Genomic DNA, 22,637 nt, shown 5'->3' on the forward strand with positions numbered 1-22,637 from the left:
CATGGATATGATATTATTTCCTTTCCAACAAAAGAGACTATGGGGACTGAAATCTCAAAAACTTCCTGAAGATACAAGGTCAGACATAAGATCAGACGATGACTTGGTCAGACGACAGTAATATCCCAGAAAAAGGTATATTGTGAACTTGCCTACAAACATGACAAACACTGTATCCAGTCATAAGATAATTTGGTTACACTTTACAAAGGATACATTAATGTTAAGTATCATCAGATATTCTGCTCATACACTGCTATAGCATTAGCAGGTATCGCTCAAAAGTAATGGACAACAACCTCCATTAACCTCAAATTCCATTGACTGAGGTCAAACACAATCCAACAACTGCATTTTAGGGCAAACCTGAACAAAACCATCACAGACCAAACATAAAAATGTTTTATAGAAGATAGATAGAAGAGAAGAGGGAGCAGAAGAGGGGGAAGAGGCAGCAGAATGAGGAAGATTATCGACAGTTATAGGAATCCTGGTACAGTAAGATAAAAAAAACAACACTGTAACACAAGAATTGTCTAGATTCTAGATTCTTCTTACCTTGTGTGGATAGAGCGCAGTGTTTCAGTGCTGTTTCATCCCGGTGTGTGTTGTATGTATGTGTAGCAGAGTCTATGTGCGTGTGTGCGTGTATCTGTGTGTATCTCCTCTGTGGCTCAGGAGAGCACTGTGGTCTGCCTGTTTCCTGACTTTGCTGTGTTGTAGAAGAAGATGATGTGTCTTCCTGAGGAAACGTCCGTCCCCTCTCCACTCCTCCACAGGGAGAGTCAATTATACTAATTGCAAGAGTGGAGGTGGTCAAGGTTTTACTGTGCATTCTTCTCCATATGGCTATTTAATTTATTACCTCTACAGACACGTGTGTGTGTGTGTGTGTGTGTGTGTGTGTGTCTGGTCTGAAGAGTCAGTTGCTTTGTGTGTGTATTGTGATTCAGCATTCTGTGTTGCCCTGAGTAAAGATGCCACTAGTCTCTGATTGCTTCCAGTAATTTTTTTACTGTGAAGCAATGAATTCAACAATGGTTTTTGCCTGCACTACTAACAAACATTTAACAAATAATCATTATCAGATGCCTGTGAGTTTTAAATTCTACATGACTTGACTAAATCAAACTTCATCGACAAATCAATTAAAGAAATGTACTTTGAGACCGTCAGCATCGACAAATCAATTAAAGAAATGTACTTTGAGACCGTCAGCATTGATTCTGACTGTGGTAGGAGGGGTTACTTACTATGGACAAATCAATTAAAGAAATGTACTTTGAGACCGTCAGCATTGATAAAAACCAGACAGTTGGAGAAATAATATGGCCATAGTTGTTTGTTCACCCTAAAAAGTGCCTGTCAGTCTATAAGATAAGATGCTTGTTTTGCTTATACTAAAAAAGGTGAAAAGGTTAGTTTTCTCTGAATTTACCATGACAACATGACAGATTCCATGCCAACCTGAATACAATTAATACCTCTCGTTTAACAATCTCAAGTGTTTTATTCTGTCCTTCTATGCCCTCTAGTGTTGAATGCTGTGAAAGACTAAATATTACACTGTGACTCCTCCCACAACACAGCTCTTTCTCAGCTCTGTGTAGCATGTGCTTGTTTGTGAAATGCTGACAAAATAAATGCCATTCCTCCCACCCTGCCCTTGTCTGTCATGCAGTCAAACCTGTGGGACCATGTCACCTGCATTGCCACAGTACGACGTGGCAACCCCCTCTTCGTGGTTATCAGAGATCAGCTGCTGAGAACTGTTGAGGCTAGATATGATTCATACAAAAATATGAAACTTATCTAACCACATCTAGCACTGGGGAGACAGGTGGCCTGCTTATGTGTCTTCACAGGTCATAAAATGAAAATAATGGGCCTAAAGTGATTGACGTTGTGATTGATGTTTTATTTACGTCCACATTTTCGTTTTTGATATGATTAATTAATTTAAAACCACTCAAACAAGTTGGCAGGATAAAACCAGAACAAACACTACCGGTGTTAAGAGGAGGAATTGATCATACTGTTGTGAGTACACACTGAATAATATTTAGTTTAAAAAGGAACTGATAAACACACTTGACTCTGTTAAACAGACAACTATGCAATTTGGATGACCTCCATTTTACACCAAACACAGTGTGTCAGCCTCTCCTTATTCCTTGTAATAAAAATAACACCAATAAATAAAAAAGTACTGAAGAATAACTTGGCATATATTACACCCCCCCCCCCCCCCCCCCAAAAAAAAAAAATCTAGTTCAATGACTTTGATTGGATGCCTCCAGAGTGTTGTGGCGTGACATGGGTGTGTGCGTTCAGGTGTTTGTTGAGTCGGGTTCAGGTAAGTGGGAGTAGAGACAGTCTGTCATGGCCAAGGTGGAGTCATGGGGTGACGGAGGAGGGTCCTGTGATGAGGTCAGGTCAGAGGGTCTGGTTGGGGCTGCGGTGGTGGTTGGGGTTGTTGAAGTGGTAGGGCTCGTGGCGGTGGTGCCCGTGGCTGTGGAGGTTGGGGTGCTCGATGCCCTCGCTCTGGAGCTCTTCCTGCTTCTGGAGGCCCTCCAGTTTCCCTACCAGCTCACTGATGAAGGCCTGTGGGGGGGGGGGGTCAATGTTAAATGTCGATGTTGTTGCTAGTCAACTAACACTAACACTGCTTGTTTTGTGAGCCTGCTAACAATGTAAAAGCAGTGTTACAGTTAACTAGGTAGTAGTGGGGATTACTCACCGAATCCATTGCATTGCAATAGTGTGCCTTGACTAGTGAGTGTGTCATAGATTTTCAACAACGTTGACATTTATTTATATTTTTCAGAATAAAAGTCAGAACAATTACACTGGTTGCTGACTTGTTGCACCGGCTGCCCTTACATACATTAATGTCACATGTCTCTATGATCTATGATCTCTTGAATGGAGACATTTTCTCCAGGTCGGCTGAGTACCAACAACAAAAGTTGTCCATGATGACTCAGAACTTTCACAGAGGGCAATTGAAGTTAGTCAAGAGGAAAATGAAAATAAATAAACAGCTCTTCAATCTCTCATGGTATTGTTTTGTAAACAACATCTCCCTCTCCTAGGCCCAGTTCAGGGCTGCTGGAGCTGGGCGTGGCAGAGGTGACCGAGCAGACAACATACTTTCTGAGCAGGCCTCAGTGGGCCCAGAACTTGATCAAAAGGCCTTTGTCACAGGGAACTGGGAGAGGGTGGGGGCCAGAACAGAGAACTGGGAGAGGGAGGGGCTAGAACAGACAGCCATTGTGAGACACATGGACTGACTGTGGTAGGAGGTGTCAGACACTGCTGCCTCCATCTGAGAGTATGCAATTCAGTGTGTGTGTGTGTGTGTGTGTGTGTGTGTGTGTGTGTGTGTGTGTGTGTGTGTGTGTGTGTGTGTGTGTGTGTGTCTGTGTGTGTGTGCGCGTGCGTGCGTGTTTTCAAATCAAGGTAACCAGTATACAAACAGAATGACACATTTCTAACAGATTAGAAAATGCTTCATTGATCATTACCCCTGTAAAGTAAACTAAGGAACGTTGATCAAACTGTACCTCTGTGTTGTTGCTGCAGTTCTGGAGGAGCTCCTGGATATCAACAGAGAATAAGCAGCCAAACATTGTTTTAGGAGCACAGTCTGGTTTGGACATCAGAACAAAAACATGTAGGCTGTTGAAATGTGTAATGACACAAAGCACAACATGAAAGCGTGCAGAGAGTCAAAGGGGTCATGGTTCTTCTACTGTACCTGCAACTTTTTCACCCGGTCCTCATCGCTGGGCAGGTCTAGCAGGTCATCAATGTTCACCTCATTCGGCATCTCCTCCTCCTACACACACACACACACACACACACACACACACACACACACACACACACACACACACACACACACACACACAGACACACACACACAGACACAGACACACACACACACACACACACACACACACACACACACACACAGACACACACACACACACACACACACCCCATCAAACTGTAATTCAACTTGAGAATCACACCTGTATATTGCCCCACGTCTCCTTTTGATATCAATATGCATACAAGTTTGAGATACATAATATTTGCTTCTCCCAAGTTAGGATTTGATGGAAAGCTATTCAAGGGGCTAAAAGTCCTAGAGTTGAGGGTTAGATAATAATGATGCTCATGTAAAAACTGTATCACAGGCCTGGTCAGAATGAACAAAGGTCCATTGTGTGTCGTCACTGTAGCCCCATCAGACGAGCCCCATCCAGTCCTCCCCCACACACACAACCCCACTCTCTGGATAATTACACTGCCTGTCTGGCACAGGTTCCAGTTCCAGGTGGCAGGTTTTTGATTTCACTGACTAGATTAAGTCAGGGCTCCAATGGGAAATCTAGGGAAATAGGATGCTTTCGTCCTCAATGCATTTTCTAGAATGATCTGACTGATTCAAATCGAATCAAAGTTTATTTATCATATAGGCCTGAATAGAATACAGACGTAAACGATGTAATGGGGGGGAGTCTTATTGCTGAACCTGTTTGTCCAGGTCTGGATACTGGTCCCCCAGGTTGACAACTCAGAACTCAGTAATGCTCAGCTGATGACATCAGTTCAGATCTGGCATACAGTAGGCTACAGTATACTGCATATTGAAAATCTGGCACAGGGGTTGAGAGTCCTGCTCTACACTCCCATCAGATCAGCGGTAAGGAGTCGGAGCAGTGGTATCCCCAAACCCTCGGCACCCCTAGAGAGCAGCTAGGCCTAAACCTCCTTGCAGAGATGTCACAGGGCACAGCTGTCGACTCGAACCTCCCCCCTCCAGGGAACCTCCACAACTTTGCTCTCTTCCTGTTTCTCATGCCTCATCCCCTCTCTCCTGCTCCAGGCACGGCTCCATGTAAGGCAGCGAGCATCATCCCAACCACATGTATGTATGTGTGTGTGAGGAGCAGACAGCAGGGCCTGACTGCAGGGAGGGACGGACTGCAGATGTAACTCAGTGTCCATGACTGATGTACCTCTGTCCTCCTGGGCTCATAGCCTTTTATGGACAGCATGCCCTTTCCATACTGTATACATATCGTTCATCATCACAGCAACCACCTGCAAGTTTGTGGCTCTGGGCCTGCTGGAAATAAACCCACTCTTACTTGGTCTGAAGATAGTTTTCAGAGAAATACTCTTGGGATTGAAATGTAACATCAACAACAGAGTGACATATACTATAATAGTTTGTTTATACATTGTTTATGGACCCCAGGGGTGTCCATGTGTCTTGCAACATTACTATATCTTAAATGAGACAATTTATGTATGTATATTTGATGCACTGCTGTCCACATCCAAGCATTAATCTTGGATATTTCAGTATTTCCTCCATGAAAGGATCTATGAGCATAGTATCTGAAAAAGAATGACGGTAAAGGAGAAAAAGCCACGTAAATTCTAGAGTGCAATCTCCTTTTTAGAGAGGAAATGTTTGCCTGACTAAATTAACTTCCTTTAAATCTAATAATATTTAGTGTCTTTCTCCAAACTAAAGACTTGGGAGGCCTGCTACTCCTGAGGCAAGTGCTGGTTGGGTCATGTGGGTGGCCCCAGTGAGCCTAGACAGAACAGTACTCACCTTTCCTGTGTAAAGCTGGTCCACGCACTCATCGATCCATTTCTCCACATCCAGTCGCCTCTGAAGCTCTTTCCTGTTATATTTCACCGTCACACGAGCTTGTCTTTTTTGCAGATTGCCCCCGTGTTCCTGCGACGCACCAACATCTGTTGAAGCGACCTCATGTTCGTGCAAACTCCCGATCCGGCCGGCTGCCATGGCTCGTCTGACTGGTTCTCTAGAAAAGTGTTTTTCTGGAGTTTTGCGCTGTGCTGTGTGTGTGTGGGCTGTAGTGAGAATGTCCTGCCAGACAGATGTGTACGGAGTGAGACGAGGCTTCTTCCCTGGGTCCTAGTTTCATCAGCACCCTGTGGAGAGATGTGCGCAGTTCAGGCACGAGGCACTGGAGGAATTTCACACTTGTGAAATAACATATCGTGAGCTTAGAATGATAAGGTTCTATCTCCGTTTAGGGTAGTTCAGAGATATTTAGCGTCAACGTTTTTACATTCCATTATGTTTTGTGAGATGGAACCTTTGTATTTTATGAATTACTAACAAACAAACAAAAATCAACATTTTAAAAATAACACCACACAGGCATTAATAAACACCTAATGGATCAGATAATGTAAAAAAACTAAATTTTTACCAAAGATGGAGATAGAACCGTATAATTCTAACGTCACGATATCTTGCCGTTCCAAAAAGCATTTAGTGAAGTAAGTAGTCAAGTATATTGTCCAATCAAAATAGTATTGTACGGTACACACAGTCCAAATACAAGTACATTGTTGAGACTCAGGTGTTGTCACCTGAAAGTGGGAGTGGTTAACAATCATAGGCGTCGTTTTGGTACGGCAAGGCCTGCGTTCGTCAATTCGCTGGAGCGCACACGTGTCAGTTATATGTATGTGCAAGCATTTTTTTGATATTGTCAATCAATCGTCTCACTTTTACTAGGTGAGCTGGTAACACAAATATGTCGGAAAAAAAAAAAAAGGAAAATGGACATAGCCTACGGACTTTTTTTGGTCAAAGGGCAGCAGAGACAAGTAGCTACAGGAACACAGACATTGCAGTTACTTTAGAGTTGAGAATAGCTAAATCTGTAATGTTTTGTTTTGTTTCTAAGGAGATTGAACCAGGAGATTGAACCAGGTCCACCTGGGGAGTATGTCAGTCGATGTATGATCCTTCCTCCTGCACCTCCTGGAGTAGTCCTGCTGGGAACTCATGGCCCGTGATGAACTGGTCTGTTTTGTCCAACTTATTATATGCTGACAATAAATACATGGAAACAATACATCTATATCTGATAATATACTTTTTTTTTCTTTATTCCACATCAAAAACACTACAAAATAAATATGATATGACAGCAAATGCTTGACAAAACACAAACTTTGGCATGAACACAAAATTACATAATTACTGTTTATCAGAAACAGCAACGGTTTCAGGTAACAAAATCTATTTTCTGTTTCTCCCCAGTGTATCCTTGGTGCATTTGAACACAGAGAGAATACAGATTTATAACAGTTACAGTCGTTTATTAAGGATAATATAAATATATATCTGAATATGTGACAACAAACGCAAAGATATGTCAAAACAATTGTTAAATAAATTAATAATATAAACAATAAAATGATGGTACGTACATACAGATTCTAGGATTTTTTTGAAGAAAACATCAAATGTATAAGAAACAAATATAACATAATTTTCAATCAATAGTATCGGAGGTCTGATAAAAAATGTTTTTCAAACAACAGCATAGGTAAATACAGCAAAAGCATTCATCCCATCTTTATTATGGGCTGGTCTTCCATGGGTACAGGTCAGAGTATTGGAACTTGCTGTATTTGGTTCAAACGGTTCCTCCAGTGTCATTGTAGAGGGCTGTGTTGCAGGCTAGTGTACGATATACAGTCAGTCATGTGGTATTGCTTGTCTCTTTGGGTTATGTGACATGGAAGACCTTTCTGAGGACATTTCCCCATACTTAAAGAGAGGTTTACAAATGTTGTATGTAAAATCTTTATCATAATAAGTAGTTCGTTTCCAACACTTAGTTTTCTTTGTTTACATTTGCAACATAATCTTCAATATGAGCAGAATAATTTCCAACTCATGTCATTTTCTTCCTTTCCTTTATTCATTTAAAATTTTCAAAAAGAGAGAAAGAAGAAGTGCTAACATTCCCATGATCCTCCCTGTCCCTGTCCCTCCCTCCTACCCAGGTGTCTAAGTGTCCATCTCCTCCAGCATCTCATCTCAGCCCAACCCCAGTACCCAGGCCACCCTCCCCCCTCCACAAGTAGTCTTGTCCAGGGGGGAGAGAGTGACGCTCCCCCTGCCCATCCACAGAGCTGTGCCTGTACCCAGACCTGTCCTCTGGGCTGAGAGAGAGGCTGAGGCGTGTATCACTGCTGTTGCTGATCTTAAAGAAGCCACTGGGCCCCAGGAAGGCCTCTCTCTCGCTGGGGAAGAGAGTTCCCAGGTTGTTGACCGCCTCCAGGTCATTGAACACGGCGGTGTCGCTTAACTGCTTCCTGCCGTTCAGGCGCCTTCGTCTGAGGACCACGATGCCTGCTGCCAGGGCCAACGCCAGGAGGGCCAGGATGCAGGAGACTGTGAGGGCTGCGGAGGAGGGCCTCTGGCTTTGCCAGGGGGCCGGCTTGAAGCTGGGCTGGAGGGTGAACTCACAGCTGGGCCCCATGAAGCCCGAGGGGCACTGGCACACGGGCCCCGAGAAGTGGGTGAAGCAGGTGCCCCCATTCTGGCAGGGGTAAACGCCGCAGGCGTCGGAGCGCACGCTGCAGTTCTTGCCCGTGTAGCCCAGAGTGCAGGAGCAGATGTAGTCGTCCACGCGGTCTTGGCAGGTGCCTGCGTTCTGACAGGGGATCTGGGCACAGTCGTCAATGTTGACCTGGCAGTTGGCGCCGGTGAAGCCTGAACGACAGCGGCACAGCACACTCTCACCCAGGTCCAGACACTGACCACCTACACCAGAGAGAAACACAGGGCTCAGGTTAACATCCTACAGACACTGACCACCTACACCAGAGAGAAGGGCTCAGGTTAACATCCTACAGCTCAAGGCCATCTGCCGGGGTATCAATAGTTTTTTTTGCAGAATCTTCCTTTAGCTTCTTTTTTATTGTCAATATAATAGTTTATCAATATAGTAAAGTATTCTGTGTTCGAACCTCATATAACGACTCATATTTCAAGTGGTTGAACACAGTGGTTCACTTCTTGACTGCTGCTACTGCTCATGAAACATGACACCTTTCGTAATGAAAGTGACATGTTTACCCACATTATATCTTTTTAAAGTGACATGTTTATACAAATTATATTTAGATTTTATACTAAAGTTGTGCTCAAAATTCATATTCCCTCTTCAAATAGTTACTCACTGCCACACCGACTTTTTACTGTCAGTAAGTGCAGATTACGATTTTAACCACTAGATGGCGCCAGTAGCAAGACCGCACTTCATCATGTTCATTGCACTTGCTGTCAGACTCACCATTCAGACATGGGCTGTTGCTGCAACGGTCCAGTTTCTTCTCACAGTTGGAGCCGGTATAGCCTGGGGGGCAGCGGCAAGTGTAGCCCCCCCCCACAGTCTCCACACAGGTGCCCCCGTTGAAACAGGGTCCATCGGCGCAGGTCATAGCGATGATCTCACAGTTCTTCCCATAGAAGCCCTGAGGGCAGGTGCACGAGTAGTCATTCTCCAGATCCTAGAGGGGAGAGAGCAGAATTGTTAGAGAGAAACCTTGATAAAGCGTTGCTGTAGATCGAGGGTTGTTAATCAACTCTCTGATATGTAATGTCTTTTAAAATCATCGAGATTGGGTGTAATTGAAACTATAGTCTAAATACAATTTGACCCTTTATTGTCCATGAAGTTTGACTTCAAACTTTAACTTCAAGGAACAAAAAACATGCTATAAGGCTTTCAATAAAAAAAGTATAACTATAACTAACACTAAAATATAACTAACACTTTTACACAAGGTCATTCAAAGTCATGATAACTGATAACTGATAAGACCCCTTTCCTCCTGAAACTTTGTTATCACTCAATCAATGAATCAATCAATCACTCACATTGCAGCTGCCTCCGTTCTTGCAGGGGTTGCTGTCACACTCGTTGGTCTCCAGCTCACAGTTGGTGCCTCCGTAGCCCGGCCGGCAGACGCAGGTGTAGCTCCCCTGGCCTGTGTTGGTGCAGGTGGCTCCGTGGGCGCAGGGCCTGTGGTTGGTGCAGTAGTTCAGGTCCTGGTCACAGAAGAGGCCTCCCCAGCCCTCCTTGCAGGTGCACTGCCAGGGCTGGCTGCAGGTCCCGTGGAGGCAGCCTGGGTAACGCACACAGTCGCTGCAGGAGGGGCCCTGCCAGCCCATCCGGCACTTACAGTCCCCAGGGGACTCACAGTAGCCGTGCTTCTCGCTGCAGTCCGCTGAGCAGATGGCTGGAGGTGAGAGGGAGGGGAGAGTGTGTGATTACAATGATCACGCCCTCTCATACATCACACACACACACACACACACGCACAGCACCCTGTCTGTCCCCCCCCCCCCCCCCTGTCTCAGACTTCAGTGTTTGTTAAGTATTAAACCAAGCAGCTGGTGAGCACACCACGGTAACAAATGCATGGTCTTTCTTTTCTCCCCTCTCTCTCCCTCACTCATTGTTACACACACACACGCGCACTCACACAAACACACGTGTGTGCATACACACACACACACACCCACACACACATACACACACATACACACACCCAGACCACCTCCAACATGCGTCTCTGGTGAGTCACAGCTCTTTCTCCCATTGTTACGGGGAACAAAAGGCATATCGGACTCCAAAAGCGTTCTTGCTATGGACTATAAAGGACCACTACGGGAGCTTTTTGAGATGAAAGTAGAGCATCTTAGACTGCTGCAAAGCTGCATGTCTAATGGCTGCTTACAGGATTATAGTTAAATCATTGAGGGAGAGAGAGTGATACTTTATAAATAATTTCACACAAAAACAAACATGTTTGTGTGATATACAGTACCAGTCAAAGGTTTGGACACATTTTCCCATTCTGAGATAGTGTGTCCAAACTTTTGACTGCTACTGTATATTGCTACTTATCATTTAGGCAACACAAACACTATCACACTCTTGTGATATTTCTAAATAAGGAAAATGGCAAGTATTGGCCCATTGGTGTAGCAGGCTATAATGTAAAGTCACTAACATGTACAATTGAGATGTCCTTACCATCAGAACAGTAGTTGCCCTTCCATCCCTCCAGGCAGTTTCGGTTCCCCTCCTCATCACAGGTGTAGTGGCCCAGGGTGTCGTCCCGGGGTCTGCAGTAGTCAGCGCAGCTGTCGCCAAAGTAATATTCATCACAGAACACGTGATACGAGTAACGGAGCTCGCTCTGCTCCCCAAAGTGGACGTCTTGAGACCAGTCCTCGCCAATGGCTAGCCTTCTTCTAGTTGCCAAACGACTGATGAGGTTGTTTTGGTTGTCTGGAAGGGCAGTAAAGTTTGTAAGACTAGTACTTTGAACTTATGAATGTGATACTTAGACGTATGGCTGTATACAGTACTGAGACACCTACCTGTGTATTCTGTAGGAGTTTCTGCGTTCCAAGCTTCAATGATCAAAGAAAAGGTTCCCTAAACAAAGGTAAATCCAGGATTAGAATTCATGCAAGACAAATACAATATAATTACTTCTAAATGTCATTGCCAAACGTTCTGTATTGAAGTTTAAAATATATTTACCGGCCACTTGAAATGGAATGGAACTCGGATCGCAGCGCTGCTTGAAATTGAGGTCTGGTCTGCACGGATGACGTTCGTATGTCCAGTTCCAAAGGTGCATGGTGGCTCAGCCGAAATAACATCCTCCGAGTGTTTGAGACAAATTCGGAAAAATATGTGGCAATCTCTATGCCGTCTACATATGCGGTGGGCAGTGTTAAACGAATGAACCTTCAACTCAAACACTCCCGATGACAAAACCTGCAACGAAAAACATTTATTAGACAAGCTGCGTAAAGTAGCCAAAGGCGCAGGATTAAATAGTTCCTTCATGAATTTGTCGTACTTACCACTTCCAATAATGCTAAAGCCAAGATACATCTAAGAGGTAGGCATGCCATTGTTGCCAAGCGTTTGGTCTGTAGCTATTCAACAATCAGCAGGTGTATGCATTCGTTGTGTCCAAGTTGGATATGACGCGCGCGTATTCCCCCCAAAATTCTAATGAATAAGAAAAAAAATGCTCAAAATATCCTTGCAATCACACCATTGATTGCTACAAAAAAAGGTATGTGAAAAGGTTCCAAAGGTCCCTGCTCCTACTTCTGTCCTGTCCGCCAGTTTCTACGTTGTTTTGGTTCTGATGCGTAATGCGAGAGAGTGCTTTTATACTCCTTATGCGCCCCCGTCAGCCAGGAGGCGGGACAGGAGAAGGCCCAGGGGACAAGCTATGTGGAACCTGGGTGTGTATTTGGAAATGATTACTTTTGCGAGGTAAATGTTAAAGCAGAAGGCCCACTCAGAGTATGGTATACTTACATGTGTGATTGGCACGCCGCATTTAAATATATTTTAGGCTTATGATTAGGGTTGGAGAAAAAATCTATTCAGGCCTACTAAAAAGGTGCAGATTAAAAATGCACTACGTAGTATAGGTGACAACAATGCACTCATAGGCTACATAAAATCTGTGGGCCTAATATTACACCAATAGTGATTGGAAGCCATATGGTTTCTCAAAGGAATGTTTTCAAAGTGTTACAATTTATAAACTCAATTAGTTAAATGATTAAGCCTTTTCAATTCATTATTAGTCGTTCATGGTGGAAGACAAATAACCAAATAACATGTAGGTCTGATTTCATGTTCATTTCAGAAATAAAATATAGGCTGAAATTAAACAGAATGCATTTCATTCTAGGCTACTTGAATAAGAAGACTAAAAGATAATTTGAAGAATTTGAAGAACTAGTACTAGGGGGGTAGGGTTAGCTGGGCTATGTGTTCTTGAAATGTGCGTGCAGGCTCCTATGTAGGGATGTAAAAGGCTAGATTTGGCAATAGAAAGCAGGTGCACCCGATAACGACACTGGTTTACCAATTTGTTTAGCTATGATATGTAGTCTACACTATAACTTCCAAATAGTTAGGCCTGTTTTCACAAACTTCTAACATCCGTCATTGGTCAGTGGTAGCCTAAATCCTTGCCCTTTTGTTATAACTAAATATCGATCAGAAGGAAGTAGGGAAGAATGGCTTGTTCCGTTGAACTTTCTTTCTTCAGTCCAGAAATTGTAATTGCTCAGACGCGTGCTCGTCGACAAAAGCGGGCAAGCCCTTCCATTGTGCGCCTCGGATATTGGGGGGAGGCGGGGGGGTCTTTTGTTGAGTGGCTGGGGGATGGGGCGCTCCTGCAAGACTAGCGACTCGCAGCTTACTAGAGTTTGGGATATCATGGCAGTTGCCTTTGTGTGAACTTCATCCTAACAGCTGTATGGTAATAAATGGCACAAGGCCTACCGTGCGGTGTTCCACATGATCTATTGTCTTCTCGAACCGTCCTTCCCAACTGCGCATATTGATTTAGGGGGGGCACCAACAGTGACGATTTTCAGCATCTGTCGTCACTCCTGGTCCTAGAGTATATTGCTTTATATCAGCCTTTCATACATATAGCCTATAGAAAGAATTAATTAGATGTTCATATATGCTACTTAACTGATGTAACTAACTAATTTAAACTTTTTAAACTTAATTTCCCCTCGGGGATCAATAAAGTATAGCTATCGATCTTATTTGGCAAATATCCACACAAGGCTCGAGCGAATACGTCGTGTAGGCCTGCTGGCTGTTGAATTGTCTCTGTGAACACTTTTGATCTGCTCGCACAGACACAATTGGAAACATTTTCTATACTATTCAACGATATGAATATGATATATTGCTGTGGCTATCGGGCGCGTATCAACTAACTAGGCTCTGGCCTATCCAATGATCCAAACGCCGAGGGCAATAGCCTAATGTTCAGAGATCTTTGTTTTAAAACCTTGTTTCAGCGTGCACTTGAAAGAAGTGCTTCACACAAGCGTGTGTGTGTGTGTGTGTTTTGAGTGAGAGAGGGGAAGGGGGGTCTGATGTTCGAGGATTTAAATATTGTAATGAGGAAGGGACGCGTGCCATCACTGACCCACACATCATCCATGGCACACGTTTTGCTATACGCTATAAATCACGTCACTCTCCAAAGACGCACACATAACTAACAGATGTAACTCACAGACACTGAGAACGAATTTCAATAGAACAACGTTTAGTATTGTCTGCAAATATAGCTCTGGTCTAGATATATCCTTTGGAGTAAGCACTATATTTAGTATGGGGCATTCTCATTGTTAAGACCAGTTGTGTTGAATTGTGTCTATGACATTGATGTACTTTGTAACGAAACGAAATGAAAGTAGGCCTACACATGTTTTATTTACCTTTATTTTAGCAAGGAGTCCCATTGAAACCAAGGTTTCTTTTACAATGGAGCCCTGCATACACAGTTTACAATAATACATTATACACATACAACATTAGAACATAATGAAACACAGTCAAGAAAAACAATTTTTTCAACAAGGAGGTCCTCAATCTAAACTGTAAACTGCCCTAGCGGCCTCGGACCAACCAATTGAAACATTCTCTGCAGAATTGTTCTAGCAGTGAGGTGCGCCACAACTAAAAGTGGATTTACCCAATTTGGTGGAGCCCCATCTCTGAGAACAAGTTAGGTAACTTATGTTGTTATACTTCAATAACGAGGTTAGGTAAGCTCAGCTGGGAGTTTATTCAGTAAGGCTTTATACAGAAAAATGGAGTAATGAAGAGATCTATAGGACTTTAACAAGGTCCAGACAACCTTTTTTATAAAGAATGAGAAGTATTAAAACTATCACCTGTGATAAAGCAAAGGGCGCTAGATGGCATCCAAAGGTTTAAGAGTAGTGGCTGTAGATGACATCACCATAATCAAGCACGCATGAAGGGCATGAAGGTTGATTGCACAGTCCACTGTCTGCTGTTCTCTGCGGTTTTCTGAACGTCAAGTCAAAGTCAAACCAAATGTCCAGGTATCCATAAGTGGGAACATGCTCAATGGGGGCACCACCTTAAGTACTATTGCCACAATTGACCAGGCTATTTCTGAGCTAGTCTACATCCGCTGTATGGGAGAGAGCATTTGTTGGGCTGAGGTTGGTACTTGATTCTGGAAAAATTAAATATGTGTTATTTACAAAATCACAGAAAAATGTATCGGATTTATGCACAACAGTGTCATTGGCATATATGCAAGTTACAATTATTTACAAATAATCAAATATTGTTGATGTAAATAGTAAAAAGAACAAGACCAAGAATTGATCCTTGTTGAACACCCTTTGTTATGACCAGAAAACTTTACACCATAATACTGAACACCATCAGTTAAGACTCAATGCGTTCTGTCCATTAAATTATTTTCAAACTGATACTCTGAATAAGTAGGTAACAGTGGACCATATCGAAAGCGTTGGACAGATCTATAAATAAGGCAGCACAATGTTTTTTTCTATTCTAAGCAATTTAACACATCGTCTAAGACAAGTGCAGCAGCCGAGACTGTGCTACAACCAGGTCTAAAGCCAGATTGGTGCATATTTAGAATAGAATGGGAAGATAAAAAGGTTCTTAGCTGGGAGTTGACCATGGCCTCTAAATGCAATAGGCCTGGATGAAGCAGATCGGCCCCAGAAACAGGACAGGTGCATATATGCTATATTCACATGCTATATTCATATATGCCAGTGTTTCCTCTACATGCATTTATTGGTGGCGGGCCGCCACGATGGAATTTCCTCCGCCACGAATTGATTCAGTCCACACACAAAAAAAAAAAAAAAGTTCTCCAAAAAAAAAAAAAAGAACATTTTAGCTGATTAAAATATATCTGATCCTAGATCAGCGCTATAATGGATGTTGACTAAAAGTGCACCTAAATCCACGCCCATCTCTCTCTAACCGCTGATCCAAAATCAGATTAATGACATTCAGTTGACGACGTGACACAAGGGCTCCTGATTGGTCTAAATGTGAACTGTGGTATTATTGTTATTGTGTACAGGCCACCGTAGTGACATCCGGGGGGTATTCCATCAACATCGCTAAAGGGAAAATCCAGGTTTAGTCTGATAAATCTCGCGAGAGTTCTTACAAATATCCAGGCATATTCTGATAGGTCTCGCGAGAGTTATCAAAAATAAGCCAGGATTTTCCTTTAGCGATGTTGATGGAATACCCCCCAGGTCAGGTGGGCAGGTTACGACGAGACAACAAGAGACCGGTATTGTAGAGCTTACAGAGCGACTTAAAATAAAGACACTTACATTGAAATACAGAAGGACTCACGTGTATGTTTAATAGAATAACACGACATGGTGTCAGAAGTCCTGTAAGTGAGTGTTAAGAGTTAGATCGGCCGACAAGTGTCATTTGAGCTCGTGACGGTGAGAAGGGAGAAGAAAAGATGGATGCTAATGCTAACGCGGGAGCAGCTGCAGTCCAGAGAACGGCGCCAGTTTCAAGTGCTACGTTAGCAGACATTAGCAAGTCAAAAAACGATTCTTATGTGCCGTCACTTTAGCAACGACACAGTATTGTCAAGGGGAAAAGAAGGGGAGACGATTTTTTTATTGACAACGGAATTACATGCTGGAAAAACATGCAGCTAAAATTCAGGGAACATTTGGACAATAAGAGACACACGGGAGAAGTACGGGAAAACAGGACTCATGTGGGTCTCATCAAAGGTAAGAGTTTGTTTTCTTTAACTCAGCTGATACTCAGCTGTTTACCGAATGCTCCATCTGACTGTGATTTTACTTCTGTAATGTGGTGGGTTGACATAATTCACGCACGGAACTATAGGTTGAGACTATTGTTCCGTCCGTAGTACCCAAGTTGTTAAGACTGTTCTATTTACTGCTTGAGTGTGTTGTTGACAATCGTTCATGTCCTTCATTAAACGTTTAGCTTTGTCATTTGATACGCCGCCTACGACTACCATCTCTCTGCACTACAGTAAACAGTTAATCAGTAACGTTAGCCGCTTTTGTGCTCATGTAGGCCTACTTCGTATTATATTATAGCTGATGATCTTTGTGTGTGTGTATGTGACTGTCAGTCACAAGTTTATATTCTGTATATTCATTTTTTTTTTTTTTGGGCCATCCTCTAGTTTTGGCTGTGAGCTCTTGTTGAGCTGCTGTGTCTGGTGGAGGGCATCAAAAGCATTTTGAGGGCATCAAAGCTGCAACAAAAGGAAGATAGTACATTAAAATATTGCCTACAGTTACTGGCACTCCATGTTCATAAAATACTACCATACCATGTTCATAAAATAGCTAGCCTAATACATGACAATGATAATTACCTAGTCACTAGGCTAGTATTCAGAGTAGTGTTAGCGGCTAGCGGCTAGCTCGTTCATAACAAACAAAGGAACACGTGTTTTTAAACTTTTAACATTTCTGTAATCTATTACACTTGACATGTTACAGTATTCCAGTATTACACACTGAACATGAGTTTTACAACGTAGACATACTACTAACCGTACTTTCAACTTAGACAGACATTTCTGAGCTACAATGCTAGAATGCTAACAACAATGGTGGCCAGGAACAATGTGCTTTCAGTTAGTTGCTAGTAGGTAATAATAAAGAAATGTCTAAATACACGAACACACTGGTTTCAACTAGTAACTAACAACTAACTTAACTAACAAAGGCGCTATGTACATACATAGAAGATCTTACCTCAGAGTCTCAGTCTGGTCGAACACATTCTGTTGTAAACAAACAAAGCACTCTGCTTCCTGAATCCTCCCCCGTCGCCAGTCGATCGACCAATGAGAAACAACCTGGAACCCCTCCCACAAGGGAGGATTTCCCAGCAGATTTTAGGCGAAAAATAAGCTTATTTTGTTGACTAAGTACACGTATTTAACTATCGTAAAACTGCTCGAAAAAATAACGAGTGGGTAGTTCAAAACCTTAACTTGTGTCTGGTGACAAAAAAACGAAATCAGATTTTTTTTTTTTTTTGCAAAAACGCAACTTTGAAGCCTTTGCCCTTTGCGCCCGTTTCGCACTTCGATGACGTCATGCCACCTATATTTGTGCGTGTTGAGCAATAGCGTGCCAATCTGGCAGCTCGATTTTGAACTAGTTGTAGTTTATTTATGCCTTTCTTAGCTGCCGCTGACTGGACTATTGCAGGTGACAAAAGACCAATTACTGTATTAATTGACTGATAATGGAGGATGTTAAATAAGAGGAGCACTTTCTAATCATTGCTATGCCCCTTCCCATTTTAGTCACAATGCCATCAATGTGATCAGACTATACGATAACAGTCCATCAACATTACACCCAGTAGTTTTGTCTTCTTGACCTGTTCTATTGCCATCCCTGACATTGGTAGATGCAGCTGTGGATCACCAATAAGCATACTTCCTGAGCCAAAAACAATACTTTTAGTTTTGGCAATGTTGAGGACTAGCTTGTTGTTTTTCACCCAATTACACACTCTCTCTAGATCCTGATTCAGGATGGTTACTAGTCAATGTTTTGTTGAAGCAGTGCCATACAGTGTTGTGTCATCCGCATACATTACCATGTTAGAGTGCTCAATTGCTAGGCAGACCATTGTGAAAATAGAGAACAGTAAGGGGCCCAAGCAGCTTCCTTGTGGAACTCCACAGCTGTTGTATATGCAGTCCCATAGGCTTCCATTATAAAATACTCTCTGCAATCTCTCAGATAGATAGATGACCATCCAAGAGAGTGCCGTACTGCTAAATCCATATTTCCTTAGTTTAGTAATCATTACATCATGATCTATTACATCAAATGCGGCATTGAAGTCAAGCAAGACTGTGCCTACCATTTTCTTGTTATCCATTTGCTTCAGCCAATCATCAGTTAGCTGTTTTCTCTGTACCTGTGAAGGTTGATTTATTATCCTTCGGTATTGGAATTACATTGCCTCTTTCAAAACCAAACCAGGCAAACCCCCGTACATTAAGTATTTGTTAAAGATGTGACAAATTGGTGTAGATAGGTGAGTAGAAGTTTGTAACAGTTTGCCATCTAGATGGTCTAAACCAGCCGGTTTCTGATTTAGCAGAGACAACAACAGCTTATCGATCTCAGAGGTGTCAACCTGCACAAAATCAAATAGACAGTTTTTATCCTTCATCATACAGTTCTAAATTAGTGTGCATTGGGAGGAGCCATCAATGGGTGTTCTTTGTGTTCTTTGTGAGATTATCAACCTTGCTCATAAAAGAATAATTGAAATAATTGGCAACTCAATAATCTCAACTGGTTTTGTACCATGGGGCACATTTAACTTATGGTTGTTGTTTTGTTTTGTTCAAAGGTGCATGTTTGTCAGCAATTTGCATAAATAATCTCATGAATATAGTCCGGATCCTCCTCGTGACACACTATAGTTAGTGTTTCTCACATCCTCATAAAAGATTCCTGCTGGAAGTGCTTGTATGACCTTTTGTGTATAATCCTACCAGTTTAGATTTAAATCACCTATTATTACCACTTTAGAATGTACATAGGAGAATAGAAGTGCAGACAGAAGACTTTTTCAGAAAAGTTTTTTCCAAAAGGCACACTTAGAACTAAACATTCATATTGATTTCATACAGTGGAGGACAGCAGAACAGATGCAGGGAAACCGTTTTTGACAAAAAACAACAACCTGATAACAATATTGTCACCAAATCATATTATGGTAATTGAAAATTACTGTAAACAATGTGACAAGAGATCAAGCAGGCCATACATTTAAAATAAATGACTTAATTAATACAACATCCGTAACAAATTACAACTCACAATCTACACAATAGGAGCCAGATACAGATGGATAGACAGATACAGTATCTAGTCCATATATTGATGTCTTTGATTCTAGCAATAATACATCAACTCAACAATTTTAATTACATTTAAATGTATGTATACTACCTATAACAGTCTTCCCAGATTATTATTATTTTCATTGAGTCCTAGTACAGAGTGTTTATTTGACTGTCTATCTTTTATAGTCTCCCTATTTATCCTATGCAACTTTACTAAGGTTATCACTGAAAGGGGGAATCTTGTCTCTCTGTACCTTAGCGAATAAGCATACCTGCGCCTAGTGTCTTTGTGTATGTGCTTCATATCTATGGTACATCTGAGTGTCTTTGTGTTAGAGAGCAGATGGACAGTGGGCGCCTGATGATCTCTCGCTGCTGTGTCATCTGTATCCCCTCGAGGGAAGTGACACAAGCGTGCCACAGGGCATGGGAACCTGAGAGAGGAGTCACACCGTCACCCCGGCCCTCCCATTAAAAATGACCAGCATCTGCCTCACTTACAATACAGCCGCTCAGACCCTTCTCCCCAAGGGGAGCGGGTGCTGGTGCAAATCAGACCAGACCCTCAGGGGAGAAGCCAGGCTGCTCCGGCCTCCTCTAGCCTCCCAACCCCAGCCTGCAGTCTGACTCTGGACAGGACAAAAGGAGTGGGGGTGGGGGTGGGGGTGGGGGGGAGGGGGGGGGGGAGGGTTGTGCTGGGGCATGTGGCTGCGTTGTGTGTGTGTGTAGGGGGGTGGTCATTGATATGCGGCACATGTGCATGTGTGAGCGTTTGAGGGTAAGTGTGTCTGAGTTTCTTAATGACATAATACCTACAGTATATCTGTGGGTTCATTTGGGGACATGAGCGAACATGGATTAAGACTGTTTTTTTGTGTAATGTGTAACACAGATATCACAGTCTTTGGTCTAATTTTGCAGTGGCAATGATCAGGAAAACGATGGTATAAAAACCATAGTTAAGGAGTTGGTAACCACACAGATTGCCAGTGCTCGGCTACAATAAAAGACTCCTACGAACAAACAGACTCATGTGCATAATCTAATTATGAAGACAACGAAACGTGTTGTTATGAATGAAAATGAAATGATTTCGCTTGAGCAAAAGACCTAACATTGGGCAAATGTTAAATGTCCTTTGTTTGGTAACATGTGGTGGCATGACGATAATTGAATACAGACCAAGTCGAGGGACAGATCTGCCTGTCTTCTCTCCCTCTACCTCTTCCCCTGTGCCTCGCTCCCCCCACCCCTCTCTCTCTCCTCCTGGAGCTTCACTGGCACCCCCCACCCCTCTCTCTCCTGCTGGAGCTCCTCTGGTACCCCCCACCCCCCTCTCTCCTCCTGGAGCTTCACTGGCACCCCCCACCCCTCTCTCTCCTGCTGGAGCTCCTCTGGTACCCCCCACCCCCCTCTCTCCTCCTGGAGCTCCTCTGGCAGTGGCAGATGGGTGATGAAAGAAGGAGCAGGAGGGACGAGGGAACAAGAACAGGTGGGGGTGAAAACAGAATAAAGAAGGAGGGCACAAAGGTCAGCAGGGGCTACAGAAAGGGGGAGGAAAAGGGGGAGGAAACTCCAACTTGTACTTGCAGAGGAGAGATCGATGGATTGATTTTTTCCCTTTTCTTTCTGCTTCTCCGAATCCATGTCTCTTTTTCACCAGATGTCAGACAACTCTATAACACAGTGGCAGGCTTTTTCTGGAGGGGTCAACTGGAAATCAGAAAGAAAAAAACCCAAAACATGAGACAAAAAGCACAAACAAAGTTTACACTAAATACAACATACATTGGAATCCTTAAACCACTAAATGTTGTGGATTATTCCTTATTTCCTTATTTAACTTAAAGGCACTATTTAATTATTACTGTGGTACCTCAGTGTGTACTAGACCAGTGCAGACGCAACCCCCTGCAGCATGTTTGAGTTTGCTGAATAGGACATAATTAATTAAATCCCTTAATTTAAATGAGGTTGGGTACCTAATACTATGTATCAGCTGGATCAGTGCCATGAAATGTTTTCAGAGGAATATAAAGGATTTTTTTTAAACGCCTCATTCCAGAGTGTGTCAATCCAGAGCAGATAACATGCGCACAGGACATGGATATTCTCTCAAATTATCTCCCTCTTTCTGCTCTATTTAATACAAGGTATGAACAGGAGGGCAGATATAAAATAACATAGCACATACTGATAGGGTGGCAAGCAATTCTTAGTCTCTGTCTCTGTCTAAATAATAATGAAGCACAGACACTTTTACCACTTTAACATGAGTGGTATTGTCAGTGCTCTAACTAAAGGTAAGAGAAGTGCTCCAACAGTGAATACAGCTGCCTATTCAGGGGCCCCACCCCCATCAAACTCCCCCTGCCTTCCAGTTACAACCAGACTGCCCACCATCCATACTGTTCCACCCCCACCCCCACTCCCCCATAAGCCAACCCCAGCAGCTGTTTAACCAGCCCACAGACAGAAAGGACTGTAGAACAATGCATGATGGTTAACGACACTGTGTGTGTGTGTGTGTGTGTGTGTGTGTGTGTGTGCGTGCGTGTGTGTGTGTGTGTGTGTGTGTGTGTGTGTGTATGTGTGTGTGTGTGTGTGTGTGTGCGTGTGTGTGTGTGTAATATGTTCAGTTGCTACACAAGAGGTCTTTAATCTTAAGAGTGGTGTGACAGTGCACATCATGTTGTTTCTAGGTTACTTGACTGACTCTATTTTCACCTCCCATCTTCCCTGGAATAATTTGGCTTGTCTTGATTAGACAGGTCTCTGTGAGACTGTCTGTGGGACAGTATAAACTTCAATCAACCCATAAAGCAATTGATGTGCAAATTAACAGTTCACTGATGGCATCTCCTGGGTCAGTCTTAGGGCCAATTTGTTTCCAAACTCAGCTAGTAGGCATAGTAGGCTGTTTAAAGGGGGCTTGATTAAGGCTTCACTATTCTAATAAGTGGATTGCTTTGGAGGAAAACCTGCAGTCT

At 42.9% G+C, this 22,637-nt stretch overlaps 2 protein-coding genes across 2 annotated transcripts; both read right to left on the minus strand.

Moving 5' to 3' along the window:
- Window positions 1–2,436: 2,436 nt before the first annotated feature.
- ppp1r14aa (protein phosphatase 1, regulatory (inhibitor) subunit 14Aa) lies at window positions 2,437–5,836 on the minus strand (the record flags this gene model as incomplete). The annotated part of the gene is made up of 4 exons (XM_080529254.1): window positions 2,437–2,604; window positions 3,567–3,599; window positions 3,761–3,841; window positions 5,639–5,836. 4 exons carry the CDS (start codon window positions 5,834–5,836, stop codon window positions 2,437–2,439), a joined length of 480 nt encoding a protein of 159 aa, XP_080385380.1.
- Window positions 5,837–7,892: 2,056 nt separating this feature from the next.
- Window positions 7,893–11,803, minus strand: dlb (deltaB; the record flags this gene model as incomplete). Its single annotated transcript, XM_080529255.1, has 7 exons — window positions 7,893–8,626; window positions 9,159–9,375; window positions 9,746–10,107; window positions 10,908–11,165; window positions 11,258–11,315; window positions 11,424–11,663; window positions 11,753–11,803. 7 exons carry the CDS (start codon window positions 11,801–11,803, stop codon window positions 7,893–7,895), a joined length of 1,920 nt encoding a protein of 639 aa, XP_080385381.1.
- Between the last annotated feature and the right edge of the window lie 10,834 nt (window positions 11,804–22,637).

Source organism: Nansenia antarctica (assembly GCF_963989245.1).
Source record: "Nansenia antarctica genome assembly, chromosome: 4".
NCBI classification, from domain to species: domain Eukaryota; kingdom Metazoa; phylum Chordata; class Actinopteri; order Argentiniformes; family Microstomatidae; genus Nansenia; species Nansenia antarctica.